This window comes from Dermacentor variabilis, chromosome 2 (genome assembly GCF_050947875.1).
Source record: "Dermacentor variabilis isolate Ectoservices chromosome 2, ASM5094787v1, whole genome shotgun sequence".
In the NCBI taxonomy this organism is placed as follows: Eukaryota; Metazoa; Arthropoda; class Arachnida; order Ixodida; family Ixodidae; genus Dermacentor; species Dermacentor variabilis.
Genome location: NC_134569.1, coordinates 70,518,703 through 70,535,469, shown reverse-complemented (window position 1 = coordinate 70,535,469; position 16,767 = coordinate 70,518,703). Strand labels below are relative to the sequence as shown.

Sequence of the window (16,767 nt, the reverse complement as noted above, 5' to 3'; positions counted from 1 at the left end):
CCCAGGCATTTTGACAAGATAATTATTCCCCCTATTGCCTGCTTGGCGCCAAAAGTCCAGATTTAAAGGCATGGGTATAGTCTGGCATTACAAGCATGCCAAGCAGCTGCGGGCAAAGTTGGATAGATCATGCCAGCAACACCAGAATTGCTGAAAATTCGCCCTCTGTGTAGTTCAGTGCAAAAAAATGTGGCCTGCAGCATCGCCCAATCAGCTGTTGTTGTAGCACATGTGTACAAGTGTACTGTGAGCAAGAGCTTCCTCATTTAGCAAAGGTGCAAACTCGGCACTCTCTTCTGTGCACCCAAACTGTAGGTCAGCATGTGGTCGGCATGCTGCCGCTCAGCCAAGCTACCCAACATGATATGCACTCCAGTGTAGCAGATCCGACATGCGATAGGACATGTTCTATGTCTGTACTAGCCGCATCAAAGCACCGCTCATGACACCGGTCAAACTGGCTGCACCGTGGCGCTAGACAGTAGAGCATCTACTTTTCGAGAGCAAAGCGTAATTGTAATGCACCTGGCACATGCCCGCATTACGCCGGACTATATCCACGATTTAGGCAGCTATTTTTAACACCTAGGGTACCAGATTCAGCCACAGCATTCAACAGCTTTAACCTCTACCAAGTGTTGAAACAATCCAAACACACAAATTGCTTCCCTATAATACTGAAGCAGAATGTGCCCATTCTGCTTTGTCATCATCTCTTGGGAAACTCTACCTCTGCTCACAAACTAGCCAATACCACAATTCCTTTAAATTTCATGCTGGTCTGTTATCTTGAGTTGTGCAAACATGCTTTCTCCTATATCTCCTCATTCGTGAGAGGGAAGTGCAAAAACTAACGCATCCAAAAAGAAAGTGATCCACATCCCTACCTCACGGTTTGAGCACTGCCCAGCACTTTCCTAAGAGCAATTGTTTGAGCCACAAAAGATTCTCTACAGCAGGGGCTTAGCTGCCAAGCCTTTCGTACTGCATTTCCTTCCCTGTAGTGCATAGATTGCTGCTCACAATAGAGAAAAGAGGTTCACCTGAAGCTATACCACAATAATCCCTCTCCTAATTCCATAGGTAATTACCTGAAAGGCAATACACAAGTGTAAAAAATATTACACAGCATACAGACTGCCTTCCATCTAAGGTAAAACCTATTTGACGCTTGGATGACCCATGTCAGACAGTACACAAAGAACATGTTTGCGTGCAGCATATTGCAGGTCACCAGTATGTCATGGCATCCCTGGATAAAATAAGAATCCCTTACTTGCACTGATCCCTTAAAAAAAAAAATGCCTGAACAGTGCAGGAAAGATTTGCACATATCTGCTGCTGCACAGCAGGCATATATCCAGCTGACTGGTAGCCCACAATGCATCAAATTATTTAAGTAAATGCCCAGAGTCTTTGTTTAGAACGAATAGAGGTAAACACACATTCATGTGAAAAAAGCACCTTGGTACCAGAGCAGGCGCATTTCCTATAATCATTAGTGCGGTGTGAGCTAACAACAAACAGAAAACAATTGTTTTCAAGGAGCAACTATATTTTATAGTCAAAGGAACAAAAATACGGCATAAATGAAGGAGAGGTAGAAAAAAAGAAAGAAACTTGCAGTGATAAGTTGCATTCCTAGCAACTTGATAGTTCAGAAACTATTGACACACTGCAACTCAACATATATCTTGCCGTGTACCACTTTGATCTACCGGTTGAGTGGACAATATGGAACTACTCCAGCTTGAAACACAGGACATACTACGCAAAAAGTATGCAGGCCGCTGCCCACACGACCAGAGCTGAAAGTTATCCAAGTTATTGTGCACATCTGTGGTTCTGGAAAGCTAGTGCCATGAAGCGCAATACTTGCAACCTTTAAGAACATGGTAGCAAAGGTAATGCATTAAGAGAACTACTGTACAGCTTAAAGATAGCTCTGCTTCTATGAGCTTGAAACAGGATTTACATCTTAATAAGGTATCTCCCGGCTCAATGTCAGCAACTCCTCCAATGCAACACCTGGTAAAGGCAGGTGTGCACCCCCCAGCAATGCACTCCATTCATTCACTCTGCTTTGAATATAGATGGTCCTGCCTATGAATCTTGCTCTTCTTCTCCGTGACAACTGCACTTTGGCACTCTGATGAGTCCTGGCATCGAGGCTCCGCACCAGCACTATCAAAACAAACTTCTTCCATTGCACCACAGTCCACAGGCTCCCTACTAACCATGCCAAAGTCAAGAAAATGAGTGAGGCCCCGGATCTCCATTTCCAGATGGTTTAACTTGTCATCACTTCCAGAATACATGTTGATCTTTTTGTGCAGCTCACAGATTGCTTCCAAGACACTCTTCTTAGCCTGGCTAACTGGTCCTGAATGGTTACCACTAGTAGAGTCACTAAATGAGCAAAGCCTCCTCACTGATTCGAAGTCACCTGTGGCATTGCACTTCAACAGGCTCTGCTGAGTACTGCTTTCTCTTGCTTCACTACCTCTAAAAGAAGGAAATATCAAGTTGTTCCTGCTTTGCACAGTGGTTGCAGGATTGCTCAAAATGAAGACACCATTCTGAGCAGCGGGAACCAGGGACGTGAAGACCAATGGTGCACCATTCTGCTGACTGATGACAAGAGGTGCCAATGGAAGCTGGCTGCCACTCTGGAAGGCAATAGTGGGAAAACCAACATTTTCATTTCCTGCAGGAGCATGGTTGGAGGACTCGCCTATGCCTTCGTCCACATCATATGAATAACTACTGGATGATTCGGATGGCGGTTCTAGCTTCACGTCTTTTGCGCATGGTGTAACAGGTCCCTCTTTCTGTAGCCGGGCCAATGTACTTCCAAGGTCACGCCTGGCAATATTGTTGAGGTCCTTTCGGGTGATCAGGTGTATCTTCTGAAGCTCCCTCCCAAGAGTTTTCTTTACATTCTTGAGCACAGTGTCACCAGGTAGGCCTTGAGCAAGTTGCTGTGCAATGACTTGCTTCTCCTCCTTGTTCAACCGCAAGTGGCCTAGGTCTATGTCATGCCCATAATGTTGCTTCTGGTAGACAATCGAGACAACGCCTGTTTGGGTGTCCTGAATAGTGGTAATTGTTGCCATGCAATGTGCATTAATTTTGCAGCTACCTTGAGACTTCAGCCGCCTCCGGCCTTTGCCTCTTGGAATGTAAATGCCAGACCGATGACACACATACCATCGTTTGATGCGACCACCGTACATTGGTTTCCCACTAGAGCTTGCAACAAAGCACACTTTCTCCCTCTTCTCTTCATTCTGCTTCCAGCGAAAGAAATCTGAAAAACAGATTGTTATAAAATCCTTGATCAATATATTATGACAATGCAGACTCAATCAGCGCAAACATTTGCATAAATTGAATACTACAGGAATAATATAAATAAAAGGGCAAAGAGAGAGAAATGTATGATGGGAAAGTCCTACTGACAAGGCCCTTTACCATGAAAGAGTGAGGGCGCCTGGTTAGTTGCAATGACTGATCGTTCAGTTAGTTGACTGACTGTCCGTTAAATTGTAAGGATTTGTTTCGTCAAGAATAACAAACACTTAACTATAAGCGTAACTCTTGCAATGAAAACTCCTAGTACATCAAAGAGAGTTTTGCCAGCTGCAAAACCCTACAGTTAGACCACCCTGAAGGGTAATTGCGTCCTCCAGCTTGTATTTTTGTCAAAAGCACTCTGTCGCTTCCAACAAACAATTTATTGCTTAACCATGAACCGCGTTGAATGAAAGAACAGTTCCCTTCCAAGAATTTCTTACCCTGCAAGGAGCGAAAGCGTCGTTGTTCGTACTTGTACTCAAATTTGTGCACCTCGATTAGGTGTCTGAGGAGCTGTTCGCGTTGATTATATCTGACATTATGACACTGGTCACATTTGAAGCTACCCCAAGACATTGGTATAGAATGAACTTCACTGTTGTGACGCGCCAGGCTGCACCTCCTTATGAACGCCTTGTTGCACGTTTCACAAGTGTATCGCGGACACGTCACTTGATTTGGGCTCATATTTTCCATCTGTTTAAAGCCGCACACTTGCCGTCGATTAAACAATGCGCGTTTGGCTACTTTGGCAGTAGGTATCGACCCTTTTCTGCTAACTATACCATTATAACCCGTGTAAACATGTCGCACGCCTCCATGAAACGCCTCTCCATGTCGCACGCAATGTTGCTGATACCACTGATACCTGCTGTTTTGAGCGGTGTGACCGAGATGTCGCCAATGTGTTTCATGCTTAGGCTGTGTTCGTAATTTTTCTTTAAATATTTATCAAAATTAGTCATGTTTCCGTACAACAAAAACATATATTTTAAATAAAGAAACAAATAGTTACAGAAAGCTAGCGCAGATAACCCACAAGAAGTGAATAACAAGACAACATTATGAATGAAAACGTAAGCATTTATGCAAAATTTAATGTAAACCTTTAAAAAATTTTACTATTACAAATTTTTCAAAAAAGAAGCTTTCTGACGTCGCCGCATGTGGCGCGTCATGAGAAAGCTGCGTGCATAAACGCATAAACATTCGCACAAGGGTTGTATCGCTCAGGCGGCCGGGGCTGCTGTAGCTAGGCGACAGCCGACGGGCGTCGGAAACATATTGGGGGGTTGGGATGACGCTGTGCGAAGCAATGTCATATACATTGGGTTGCTAAACGCACGCACAATGCTTGTTGGCGGCGGTATGTCGTCGCCTAAAGTGAGCAAGAAACATGGCAAGCGTCACCACCACCATCGGCGACACCACCATCACGGGCACAGCAGTGTGCTCGCCAGCCTTGAAACGTCTCAGGTAAGTGCGGCAAAAGGAGAGGCGTATACACATCACTTGTTTCGTTTAATTCCCTAAGCACTGCTTAGCGAAGTTCTTGAAAGTCTTTTACGCCGTATCGTTCGTAAACTCGCTCGTCCGATCGTGAAACAATCGATCATTTCCCTTTTACAAGAATCTGTCCGAGGCGATTGTACCCTGAATTTGCGAAACTTATGTGGTAGTTTATTGTGTTCTATCATTTCCGAAATATACTGATAAAAGGACCACTTAATATTTGACGCGTTCTCAGGTCGGCCCAAAGCCGTGTCACCACCGTAGTGAGTTTGCATGGTATTGGTTTACCACAGTTTCTCGGCGTTGTCGGCGCTACGTCAACATCTGCTCTTATAACGCACAGAAGCGGCATACTTCGGCCGAATGACGTGGAACTTCTTCACAGCCAAACTGTTCCGAGCGGCCGCTGTCCGTTTTTTTGTCACACTGGGGCAAAAACGCTGTTCGTCGTTCCTCACGCTTCGCTTGCGTCCAAGGCCGCATCTCGACCAGAGTGGTTTCAATACGCGCGCATTCGCGTGCAGGCGAAAATAACTGCAGAGACAAAAAGCGCTTGGCTATCCGCCAAAAAAGCGCTGCTGCTTGGGCTAATCGCTACCGCGCTGGAGATAATTAGGTAGGCGGCGAGCGTGGATGGGGCAACCGCGAAGCAAGAGCTCTGCACGACAACGCACTGGCGGATTGTGCGTTGCACCTTGACCTGGCCGCTTGCGAGTCGTCGTTATGGTGTCCCAAGTAGCACATGCACAGGTATACCTAGAAACTTGCTGGGTTCTTTGCCCGCTACAGTAGCGCGTGCGTTTGGGGGGTCGTCTTAAGCGGCTGACGCACGCGCGCGATAGCGCTGTCGTAATCCGATCCCCTCGAAGTTGGCGTGGTATCGCTGTCGAATTACGTTGTATACAGCTAGTGTTGCCTGGCTGATAGGAAGGGTAAAGGAGTGTGTCTTTGTTGGCAGTAAGTTGTGTGGCCCTGGCGTCAAGACGCTGGAGTACAGCCAGTGAGAACTGGCCTTGCGTTGTGGTCATGTGCCGGGAATCTGTTTCCACTATTAGCACTTGCCTCTAGAGCTAGCTTCCTGATGCGATTTTGCATTCAAAGAATGTGCGGCCGGCAGAAAGTGAGCGCGGGGCATACTTTTTGCTTGTGTGCCGCCTCAGCTTACACTCGCCAAGATCTGTAACAAAAATGCACGAAGGTTCATTTCACTGAACCTTGGCAGGCTTCACAAGGCCTTGCAAAGATTTGTGTGCTACATATAAAAGCTTTTGCATTGCTTACGGAATATTCAATAGCTGTACTACACCGGCCGTTCCCTTAGCTTGTCCTGAATACATTACCGCTGACAGCAGTTGCCAGCTAGATATCGACAACAATAAAGAAAAGTAAATGTTCACTTAAGCTTCTGACAGTGTTAGTTATGTAGCTATCTTGACAGTGCCGGGCACATTCACTGGCCACATAGTTACACAAGCATGCACTGCATAGAGTTTCTAAATAAATACCCTAGAGGGAAATGTGGCACTAGTGCCTACGGGGGCTCTCATGAGTGTTGCCTCAACCTACGTGGGAATAATGGGAAGTACAGGCTTCGGATTGACTTCGATCTTTAGACTAGTGGCGTTTGCTTGCGGCGCAGTAAACGAAGCTATACTCAAATATTATAGCGTAAAATCTAATTTTATTTCTGCAGTATTTTATACAATGTACAACACTTTACATAAACTTTGTACGACTTTGAGATGGAAGCATGCTTTGCTATCGTTTATCACCAGGCTATGCATTCTTGTGTGATTCTATTCCAGATTTAATGCCAGAGAATAATTATTTATTTTTGCAACAGCAATAACAACCGTGCATGTACTTATATAAAGATACTCATCAAGTATTTCTGGAAGTAAAAATGTTGTATTGTGAGGTAGTGTTGTGCCCTTGAGAGTAATGCTACAAGTGTCGTCTGCTACTACGCCTGCTCGCTGCAAAGGTGAGACTTCTCTTGCAGACGACAGGTACTTATGAACTCTCTCACTCTTTCGAAAGGCTGCGTCTGCTGTCACGATTGCTTGATTGCTTAACGTCTTCAAGTACATTTAAGCACATCTGCTGCAGTGCTAGCTAGGACGCTTGTGGCCTCCTACGAGTATGCTTCATTATATTTTATATTGATGTACTGCTTCCGAAGCATTACAGCATGGCTTTACACTTACCCATTTTGCGACACTAGACTACAGCAATAAAGCAGCAACCTTTCCTGCCACAAGTAAGTTTGTGTTCTCAAAGTCCTAAAACGCTCATTTCAATGAGCACGTAAACAAGCAATGCACAATGAAGCCCTCAATAAAATTTGATTCTCAAGCCACTAGAAGTACAACTGTATATGTCTTATATCAGTAGTGCCTTCTTTTTCTTTTTCTGAAGTGTCATAAAACACATAACGCTACAGCGGCAACCTAACAGACTTAACAAACCAAGGTCCAAATGGTCAAAACATATTCTTTCAACATTTACGATGCTGTCACTTTCTCGTCAGGGCTTCTGCACCACACCGCGACACAAACATTGTCCCAGCCGCTGGCCCAGCGTGCTATTGCCACTTCACGCAACGTAACAAAGGCAGAGAGAGTACGTTGCACTGTCCCACTGCAGGTTATAGCAATTGTGCTTGGAGCGAAACCAAAACTGCCAAAAAATACTTGTAGACTAGTTCACTACTCAAAAGAATGCCAATCCGAAGCCTGTACTTCCCATTATTTCCACGATGGTTGAACGATCGCAGCGCCACATTTCTCTCTAGTTATACTAATATGAATCTCTATGGTGCACTTCCTTTGCCGCATGCTGTTCTTACTACAATTAGGCCAGTTAATTTTGTACAGGGTCAGTTAAGCGTGAATGAACAACACACTTGGTAACAAACTCCTTAAGCGGATCTAGACGATCTCAGCTCGTTGCAAGTGAACATTACTTGAGCCTACCTCGTCATGTGTGTTTCACCATTTCCTTGATAGCCTGTGATGTGTGCAGGATGACAAACAGTTTCTTTTTATTAAAGCGAAGCTTGCTATGGTCTTGCTGATTCGTCCATGAGCACCGAAAAGGCACTGCAGGAAAGCCAACTTACACATCTGCGCAGTACACTGCAGTTTACATTTGCAGTACTGCACCAGCGTCGACTGGCCGGCTGGTCAGTGCCTGATAACGGTGCAAAGCGACGAGCTCAGCAAGAGTAGCACATGTGCACAAAGTTCACTGGAAGCGCAAGTTGCGTCTGCTAGGCATGACCCTGTTGTGATTAACTGAGCTTCCCTGCTTATCGGAGACAGCAAGTGCATGTGAACACAGGCTCGTCTTAGGATCTGGAAAAGCAATCCTAAACAAGCAATGAAATCAAATATGCATAGCATAGGGTCGCTCATCATTTCTTGGGTTCGTTCTGTGGTCGTTGGCTTTGGACTTTGACTCAGTTTGCATTGGGGGAAAGCTTTGCGTTCAACCACCTTTCTTTAAGAAAGGGGCTTTGGTTTTTTTTTTCTTTCATGACATAGCCGACATAGACATTCTGTCATCACTTTTATCTATTAAAATTTTCTAAACGAGATAGTGGTAAGCGTTCTTTGCAGGCTGGAGTCATCCTATCAGCGTTAAATTTGCTTGCTGTCAAAACAAACATGGCATCTTCCATAAGATGTGAAACTAGGCTACGACCCGCCACGGTGGCTTAGCGGCTATGGGGTTGTGCTGCTAAGCACTAGGTTGCGGGACCGAATCCTGGCTGTGGCGGCATCATTTCGATGGGGGTCAAATGCAAAAACATCTAGGTCCTGTGCATTGGGGACACGTTAAAGATCCCCTGGTGATCAAAATTAATCCAGAGTCCTCCACTATGGCATGCCTCACAACCAGATTGTGGTTTTGACTCATAAAACCTCACAATTCAATACAAAGCAGGCCACGTTATTATCTGTGAGATGATTATAGTCAAAGTTACAAAGATATTCAGTCTTCATCTTGCTATTAACTAAACCTGAATAGTTTTTATAGCAATGAAACTATGGATGACAGTGAGGGAGAATGCCATTGTCGTGAGCACTACCACACTGGGCCGTGATTTTGTAGTGATGCCTCTTCTTTATGCTAATGGCTGCTGGTGCTTTTCGCATTCATAAGTGCTCAAGCGACATGTCTGTCTTGCTTTCTTCATCTTCTTTCTTTGCACTGCCCCCAACCATGAAGAATGCCTATTGTTTAAGGGCATGGATCACCCGCTTCCATACTTGGAATGTTGTGGAAAAAATGCATCATCTTTTGAGTGACAGTAGTAAAAGTCGTAATATTCCCTTAATGCTCTGCCCCGGGAAGAGCGTTGAATGCCACCACTCAAGAATGCAAAAAGGGCTGAAAGGCATTGCTACAAAGTAGGGTGTTGTGCCATACTATGTGCACCACGTGGCTACTACGAGGCAACAGGAGCTGCCATACTACATGCACCACGTGCATATCAGCGAGGTGATGGGAGCTCCCACTTCTCCGTGACGAATCAAGAATTTGACGCAGGAGGCGAATTCAAGAAGTGCCCAGTCATCTCTGTGACAAATCAGGAATTCGGGAATTCGACGCGGGCAATGTCATCACCCTGCCCCACCTGGTTCCTGCCGACGAGAAGTCGCCAAACTGGTTCCTGCCGATGAGGGGTCGCCAAAGAGATTTAAGGGAGAACCGGCCCATTGTGAAGAGAGAGAGTCGTGCCCAGTCTGTCTGATGTGCTCTTGCAGCTACTACATGTATGCTATCAGCCACTATCTGTAAATATTGTATAAAGTTTTAGTTTCTTTTTTGTCTGCGGAAAGAGTCCGTCTTTCGTCCTCCACCCCGAAGTCGCAACATAGGGGCCCTGCCATTAGACTCCAGTAGTTTGTGCGGCAGCTTTGAGAGAATACAACTTTTACCACTGTTACTCAAAAGAATGGTGCTTTTTTTCCCCACAATATTCCAAGTGTGGAAGTGGCTGATACATGCCCATAAATAAAGAGCATATTTCATGGTTGGGGGCAGTGCAAAGAAAGATGAAAAAAGCGAAACGACAGACATGAGGGGAGGGGGGGGGTTGATGAACTTGCAACTAAAGGTTTATTGTGAAAAAATATATATATAACATAACATGATTCCTATTCCAAATAATCAGCAGGAAAAAACTGCAAGAAAAGCGATGGCTGACTATCTCTCCTTGATCTACACAAAACAAGCAGACAAGTACAATTGCAGGCTAAATAGGCACAGCTATCTGATTAGTACTAACTATACACGTGTGTGCCATAATAAAATCTAACAGATCAAAGTTCAAAGAGAAGATATTGTTGTCAGCCATTGCTTTGCTTGCCACTTTTTGAAGCTGATTATATTACTTTCAGTTGCTATTTCGTCATGTTTGACATTTTGCTTTCTTCATCTTTGTCCCTTGCACTGCCCCCAGCCATGAATCTAAAGCAACTTTCTCAATTCTCTGCTCTTCAAATTCAATATTTTTTGCCATGCAGGATTTCAAGTCATATTTCTGCATTCTGAGCATGTTATTGATGTATTTTGTGCCATAAATGAGCTACAGTGGCAATTTTTTAAACGAGCCCATAAGTTGCTAACTTTATATTGGAGAAATGCAGGTGAACAAATGAATGAAAATTGTCCACTGTTGGGCAATGAAACTATCTTATGGAAGGTTATCCAGTGTGAGCATGGCTGCTTAAAAGGGGCAATATTTTGATGCAGGCATTTATGCCCGAGCCACGCTGCGTAGATGCTGTGACATTTTGTGCACTGACACGTTCATGCTGTCTAATAGATATCGCCTGATTACCTTTATGATGACTGATGCATGACAGCAGGCAGACCCTATTCTGCAAGATACCATGGGGAAAATTATAATGATCAAACCCCAAGTCTACATGTTCGTTTAATTGAAATTCCAGATGTGGGCATTTAACTCTTATTTTCAGCTCTTCTGAGTGACTGTGGTGCACAAGTAATTGAGGGCTGTGGAATGTCCTTGAGAAAGAACTAGTGGACATAATATTTTATATCTGGCTGACAGTGCATGCTGTTAATACAAAGGTGCCACTGCCGTGCTGTGTAGCTGCAGGCTCAGCTCTTGCACAGCCTGTTCCACTGCTACTTTTCCAGAAACTTCATCCTTATTTTTATGTCAGCACTTTTGCACTTTGCACACAAAGAATCTTGCTTGATTTAATTGACTTTGATGTCTATGGAGCACCTTTGTTATATTGCAAGCACTGAAGGAACAGTTCTACTTTTAGTTGGTTTATGTATTCCTGAGTAATTAAACAAACAGTATGAACATTGTGGTGTAAAGGAAACGACAAATGCTCATTTGTAATTTGATTTGTCCTGCTGTAAACACTGTCTCTGTTTTCTTTTGTTTTTTTTAATTGCCCAAGTTGGCTTAACCTGTGCACAGCTCCATGGCACGGAACCAGCATAAATTGCAAAACATAAGAGTGCACGGGCATACATGGTGCTTGTTACCTCCAAAACTATTCTATCTCTCGGCCTTTGTATTTTCACTGGTTTCTTGACTTTAGCATATTCCACTTGCATCTTCCTACTTTCTTATGCTAGCACTTAAAAAACAAATGGCCTCAACATTTCAGCACCAAATCCTGGAGAGGGTGAAAAATGACAGGGTGATAGTGACCGGCCCGGACGAAGACCGTCGCCGGAGAACCATCATCGTGGAAAGACGCAAGGGCTCCTTTGGATTTACGCTGCAGGTTGGACTTGTATTATGCTGCCTTCATAAAGAAAGTATTTGGCTTTGTGAGTTTAGTGCATGTGGTAGAATTTATATGGGCCTGTCATTGAAGAGGGTAAATTAACTACAGTCTTTACATAAATGAAAAATATTTTTAATGCATGTCTGCTCTTGTACAGCTTTATGCTAGTGTAAATTAGTTGTCTACAGAACTTGTCATATGCAGGTCACATTGTGTCTGCAGCATTTTTGACACCTTTGTTCTGAGAACTGGCTAATCTTTCTGTCTGTTCCTCCTGATACCTTTGCGCTCATGATTTGCAGAAAACTTGCAGATTGTGATTTTGTAAGCAGCATATGAAGAAAGGACTACTGTACCTGCATTGTGCATTGGTCACATTGTGATATCTTTAGATACTATATGGTTCCAAAAAGCATAGAGGACATCCAAACGTGATTTTCCTTCTTTCCTTCATTCACCAGGTATAGTAACATGTTGAAGATGTTTAACCCAGGAATACGACCTCAATTTTGCGATTCAACCTTTTTTTTTTTTTTTTTTTACTTTCACCTAAGAATTTTTCAGCAAACATTGACTAACTTTCCAGTGTGTGGCAACCTGCCTGCGTAGCTTGGCAGTGCTATTTGCAGGCTAGTCGCAAAAACACTAAATGTACTTGTACCTGACACCTGTGGAGGTGAAGTGGCATTTATCTTTGCGTGTCTAAATTTGTGCCACTGACTGACTGGCTTTGCTTCTTGTCAGAAATCGGCTACATTACAATCTGTGGTAGTGGCAAGTATTCCGCTGCAGCCAAGATATTGGTGCTGTGCCATGCCACTCGCTAGCACACACGGTATATATTAAAATCTAGAACCCCTGTATTCACTGACAAAAAAGCACGAAAAAAAAAAGGGGGGGGGGTAGTGTTATATTTGCCATGACACCGAGCATTGTTCATGCTTCGATGAAGCAAAAAGGAGACAAAGGTTCAGTAGTTTGAAGAAAAGCAGTTCTTTACATTTGTGAGACACGATTAGATCCTTTGCAGCCAGATTGTCACACATGCTGTGCTACTATGGAATGCAGGGTGGTTGCTTCCTTGTCTTTTCATTTAAGTAAAGCAAATTTATGGTTAAAACTAAGGTATAGAATAATCTTGTGATGTGCAGCATGCAATGTGTGCAAGGTTTTGTTTGAAATTACTGATATATGAAAATGAAATCAAAAGCAATTTGACAGAAATTTTCTTAAATGTTCCTCCAGAAAAAGAAGGTGGTTGGAAAATGGAATACTTCTTGTAATAAAAGCAGCAATGTTAGGTGTTAGATTATTTCGTACCTACAAACATGACTTAGGATATCGTTTCCCGTTAAGTAACTTCAACCTCCTTGCACAAACTATTTTCATTGGAATACAATTTTCAGGTGAAATTGAGGCGACACCAAGCATTGCACTGAAAATGTCAGTTAGCAGTAGTGTGCACCTTTGTCATTTCCTCTTCTCTTTCTCAATTTGTATGCAAAGAGGTTTAAATTGCCCCATAAAGATAAAGCAGTTACAGTTCATACCTTGATGTTCAAAACTGGCAGCGTGTCTGTTTATTGTTCAAAATTTATGTATACAGTAGTATGTTACAGCGACATTCCATCCTATTACTGTGACAATGACCTGTGCATTTCTACAGTTGGATGAGTGAGGAGGCCTCAGCACTGATGTAGCCAAGTTCCCTAGTTAAAACAACTTCATGCTTAGGCTTCTTCCATTCGCTAGGTTAATCAAGTCTCAATCTTCATGCGAGACCCCTCCCCCCCTTTCTTATTTTGCAAATTTGAAAGATGCTGTGCCATCTGTAAAAACCATCCCCTTTTGTGCTGTTTTTTGGAACTGTTTTATGAGTTATCTTTTGTGCATTAGTATTTGCACTTGGACTATATTTGCACTATTATGTGTGCACATATGTTTATGTTCACTCTTAGGAAAAGGGTTTGACAGTTGTCTGTTAAGGTACATCCACGTTGATGGGAAAAACTTGCATGGCCAGTCGGAATAGTGCGAGTGGCAAATTTTACATGAAGTGGAAGGAATGCTCAGCAACTGCTTGAAATGATACGAGGCCCATTTTTGTGGTAGCCACAAAACAAACACCCAATCAAAAGCGAGTCGCAAAGTTGTGTGACCCACAACAGGGTGACATTTGTTTACTGCTTTCAAGACACCAAGGAAGGCCAAGTGGGTAAAAGTGTGCACTTTCTGAAGAAGTCTTAAAGGGAACTAGGGACGTCACACGGTACCATGCGGCTGCCATGTCCCACAATACGTGGATCAATGTGACCTTCACGTCTAATCTCTGCCTCATGTGCACTCCCTGAGAGTGCTGCATGTGTTTTTTCCCATTAATGTGAATATGTCTTTAGTAAAGTTAGAGCATTGGTGACATGAACAATATTGCCTGCTGCAGACGTATGGCATCCACCACAAGCGGGATGGAGAAATTGAACTCATCACATATGTCGACTATGTCGAGTATGATGGGCCGGCCTTCCGTGCAGGGATGCGTCCAGGTGAGAGTTCCAATTTTCACTTTGGTATTAGTCAAACTATGCTATATCAAGCAACCACCCATGATCGAAAAAGTTCCCAACTCTCAGTACTAAGTAATTTTCAGCTGTTTCCTGACCTGCCAATGTATAGCCGTTTGCTTGAAGTGTGCAACAACACACAAAGCACCCAAGCGGACTTTTCAAATGTACAGTGCCCTTCCCTAAGCGTGTGAGGGTTTGAAATTTTCCAATCTGGAAGACATGTATGCGTTTTCAGCAAATAAAAGGAAGTGGTAATGGTTTACAGGCAACCTTTGTGTTTTTTTCAGTCATAGGTAGGTGCGCTTTCATTGGGTAGAATCTAATTTCTCTCAATGGCATGCTCGATGAATCGTGGCAAAATCTATTGTGTGTCGACTTGCTGTGCTCGGACTTTAAAGCTGTCCTCTTATCACCAACTCCACCTGCATCTTGGCTGTGGATACAAACAATTGCCTACTTCTGCGTTTTCTTGCTATTACCTATCAACTCTTAGGTGGCTGCTTGTTCGATATTTTACAACATCTCAGCCTTCTATTTCTGGCCATTGCAATATGCATGCGAATGGTAGCAGCTGTTCATTTATTAGCACAAAGTACCGCCGAGTGCTTTGTGCACAAGTATGTGTTTGCTATCTAATATTTTAATTAAATAGCAAACAGCTGTTTCCAGTTTCTCCATTATTAGTTTCTCTTCACTCTAGGCGTTATTAGTGGTTTTGTGAAGCTTGTTTGTTATATCTTCTAGGTCTGCGAGCTCACTTTAGTGCCTGCAAGCATGGTTTTGACAAGTGATAATATTGTAGTTCTGCGAATCCGGAATTACAACAAATCAGACAACATAAAAACTTTGCTGCATGGGTGCTTGAAAAATAATCATGAGCAAACATTCTATGCATTTAATGTCTTGCATTTCTGTTTCTTTGTGCTTTCACTTTTAGATGTGGGGCTATTGTATCAAAACTCTTGATTGAACCAGAGGGATGCCGACGCTAAACGCAGGAACGGCTGCCTTAGAGCTGAGCTCTACAAAAACATATAGAAAGTTTGGGCGCCCATCCTGTTGATGAATGTTTCTTTGTCTTCATTTTTTCATGTCATGATACTTACTCTTGTACTAATTACTGTGTGCATGGCATTGTGAAAATAAATTATGGGGAAATGCGGTGTCCAATGATTATTAGCAGTTTTCAGTACTGCAGCTTACAAATTCATCCCACACAAAAGCATAGAGACAGAGAAAGTTTACTGTAGGCATAAAATGTCAGGCCCTGACGTACATGGCATTAGTTAGGAGCAGTGAGCAAGGAAAACTAGCAGATAAAGACTGCCCATTCTCAAAGTTTTTCTTCTGGCTGAGCCTTGTTTTACCCTCTGTATTTTTACCTCTGCAAAATAATACGAGCTTCACATTATTATTCACATTATATTGCGATAACTATTATAAGTGTATGTGACGGTAGTTTATTATGTTCTTTCTGTTGCTACGTGCTCTGAGTGTGTGTACTCGGATGCTGGGGTCCATTCAGGCACAGCACATCTGCCTTTTGCTCTTGTATCCGAGGCCTTGTTGTCTGAAATTATTATTATTATTATTATTATTATTATTATTATTATTATTATTATTATTATTATTATTATTATTATTATTATATTGACACTCCAGGCACATTTCTGCCATTGCCGTGAGGTTTCGTATGAGTGAAAGCGTGTGAGGGTGAGCCGGCAAACGCAGTTCAATCTAGCATGTGCAAGTGAGGAATGTGGCGAGGATGCGTGCCCTCTCCTGTGCCACGCGAGGCAAGTGGGTTCAGGCGAGGGAGGAGGGGCGTTCATCTCCAGGTGCTGCCAGGGTGTGTTGTCCTCCTCACCCGCCACTCCGTACAGAGTGGAGACATTGTGGCGTCTACTACAGCGTTGGCCACGCAAATACCGGACACCGTAGTAGACGCTTTTGGCCTTAGGGACGCATTGCTGGCCTCTCATGTGTCTTGAAAGCAATCTGCGGCGTGGTCAAAGTGTGCGCCTGCGCGGGCCTCATCTTCAAAGCAATCTGCAATGTTTGCAGAGTGTGCGTAGTGCCGGTAGCTTCGTATGCACTGTGCTTTCGGTGTTTCGTTCACATTGAAACAACAGATGCACGGAGGTCAATTGGCTCACGGCTGATTCCGCGATTTCTAACTCCAGCATTTTCACAGATTGTTTCCGCTGTCATTGAGATAAATGTGTTCATGTTTACCTATGCGCGCTTGACACCGTGCTGGTTAATTTAGTTAAAACACGTTGAAGGGCTAGTTGGTTTGAAATCCATTATAGAATGGATAAGCCCGACTGAACAAGGATGTAGAAAGAAGCAGTAACACAGACAGTGCTGTCTCTGTGTGTTTTTCTTTCTACATCCTTGTTGAGTCATGCTTGCATATTATATCATTGTTAATTTAGTTAGTAAGTGAATGTTTACAAGTGTATACGGCTGATAAAACTACTATTCTTGCTTCGTACAGCTATCTATTAATTTGCTATCACAATCGGTGTTTCACCTTTCAGGTGGAA

At 43.4% G+C, this 16,767-nt stretch overlaps 2 protein-coding genes across 3 annotated transcripts in view; one reads left to right on the top strand and one right to left on the bottom strand.

Annotated features, from left to right (window-relative positions):
* Positions 1 to 1,534: 1,534 nt before the first annotated feature.
* Positions 1,535 to 4,216, bottom strand: LOC142572048 (uncharacterized). Its single transcript, XM_075680849.1, has 2 exons — positions 3,798 to 4,216; positions 1,535 to 3,310 (listed from the first exon to the last, which is right to left on the bottom strand). The coding sequence occupies exons 1-2, from the start codon at positions 4,051 to 4,053 to the stop codon at positions 2,070 to 2,072; spliced, it is 1,497 nt and encodes a 498-aa protein (XP_075536964.1). The 5' UTR covers positions 4,054 to 4,216; the 3' UTR covers positions 1,535 to 2,069.
* Positions 4,217 to 4,565: 349 nt separating this feature from the next.
* ssp6 (PDZ domain-containing short spindle 6) overlaps positions 4,566 to 16,767 on the top strand; it is a 35,638-nt gene continuing 23,436 nt past the window's right edge. The window contains exons 1-3 of one of the 2 annotated variants that reach the window (XM_075680845.1): positions 4,566 to 4,833; positions 11,532 to 11,651; positions 14,095 to 14,197. In XM_075680845.1, coding sequence (XP_075536960.1) covers positions 4,708 to 4,833; positions 11,532 to 11,651; positions 14,095 to 14,197 — 349 coding nt within the window. In that variant the 5' untranslated portion in view covers positions 4,566 to 4,707. Of the gene's footprint in view, positions 4,834 to 5,488; positions 5,620 to 11,531; positions 11,652 to 14,094; positions 14,198 to 16,767 lie in introns of those variants that run through there. The other variant, XM_075680846.1, reaches the window with a different exon arrangement.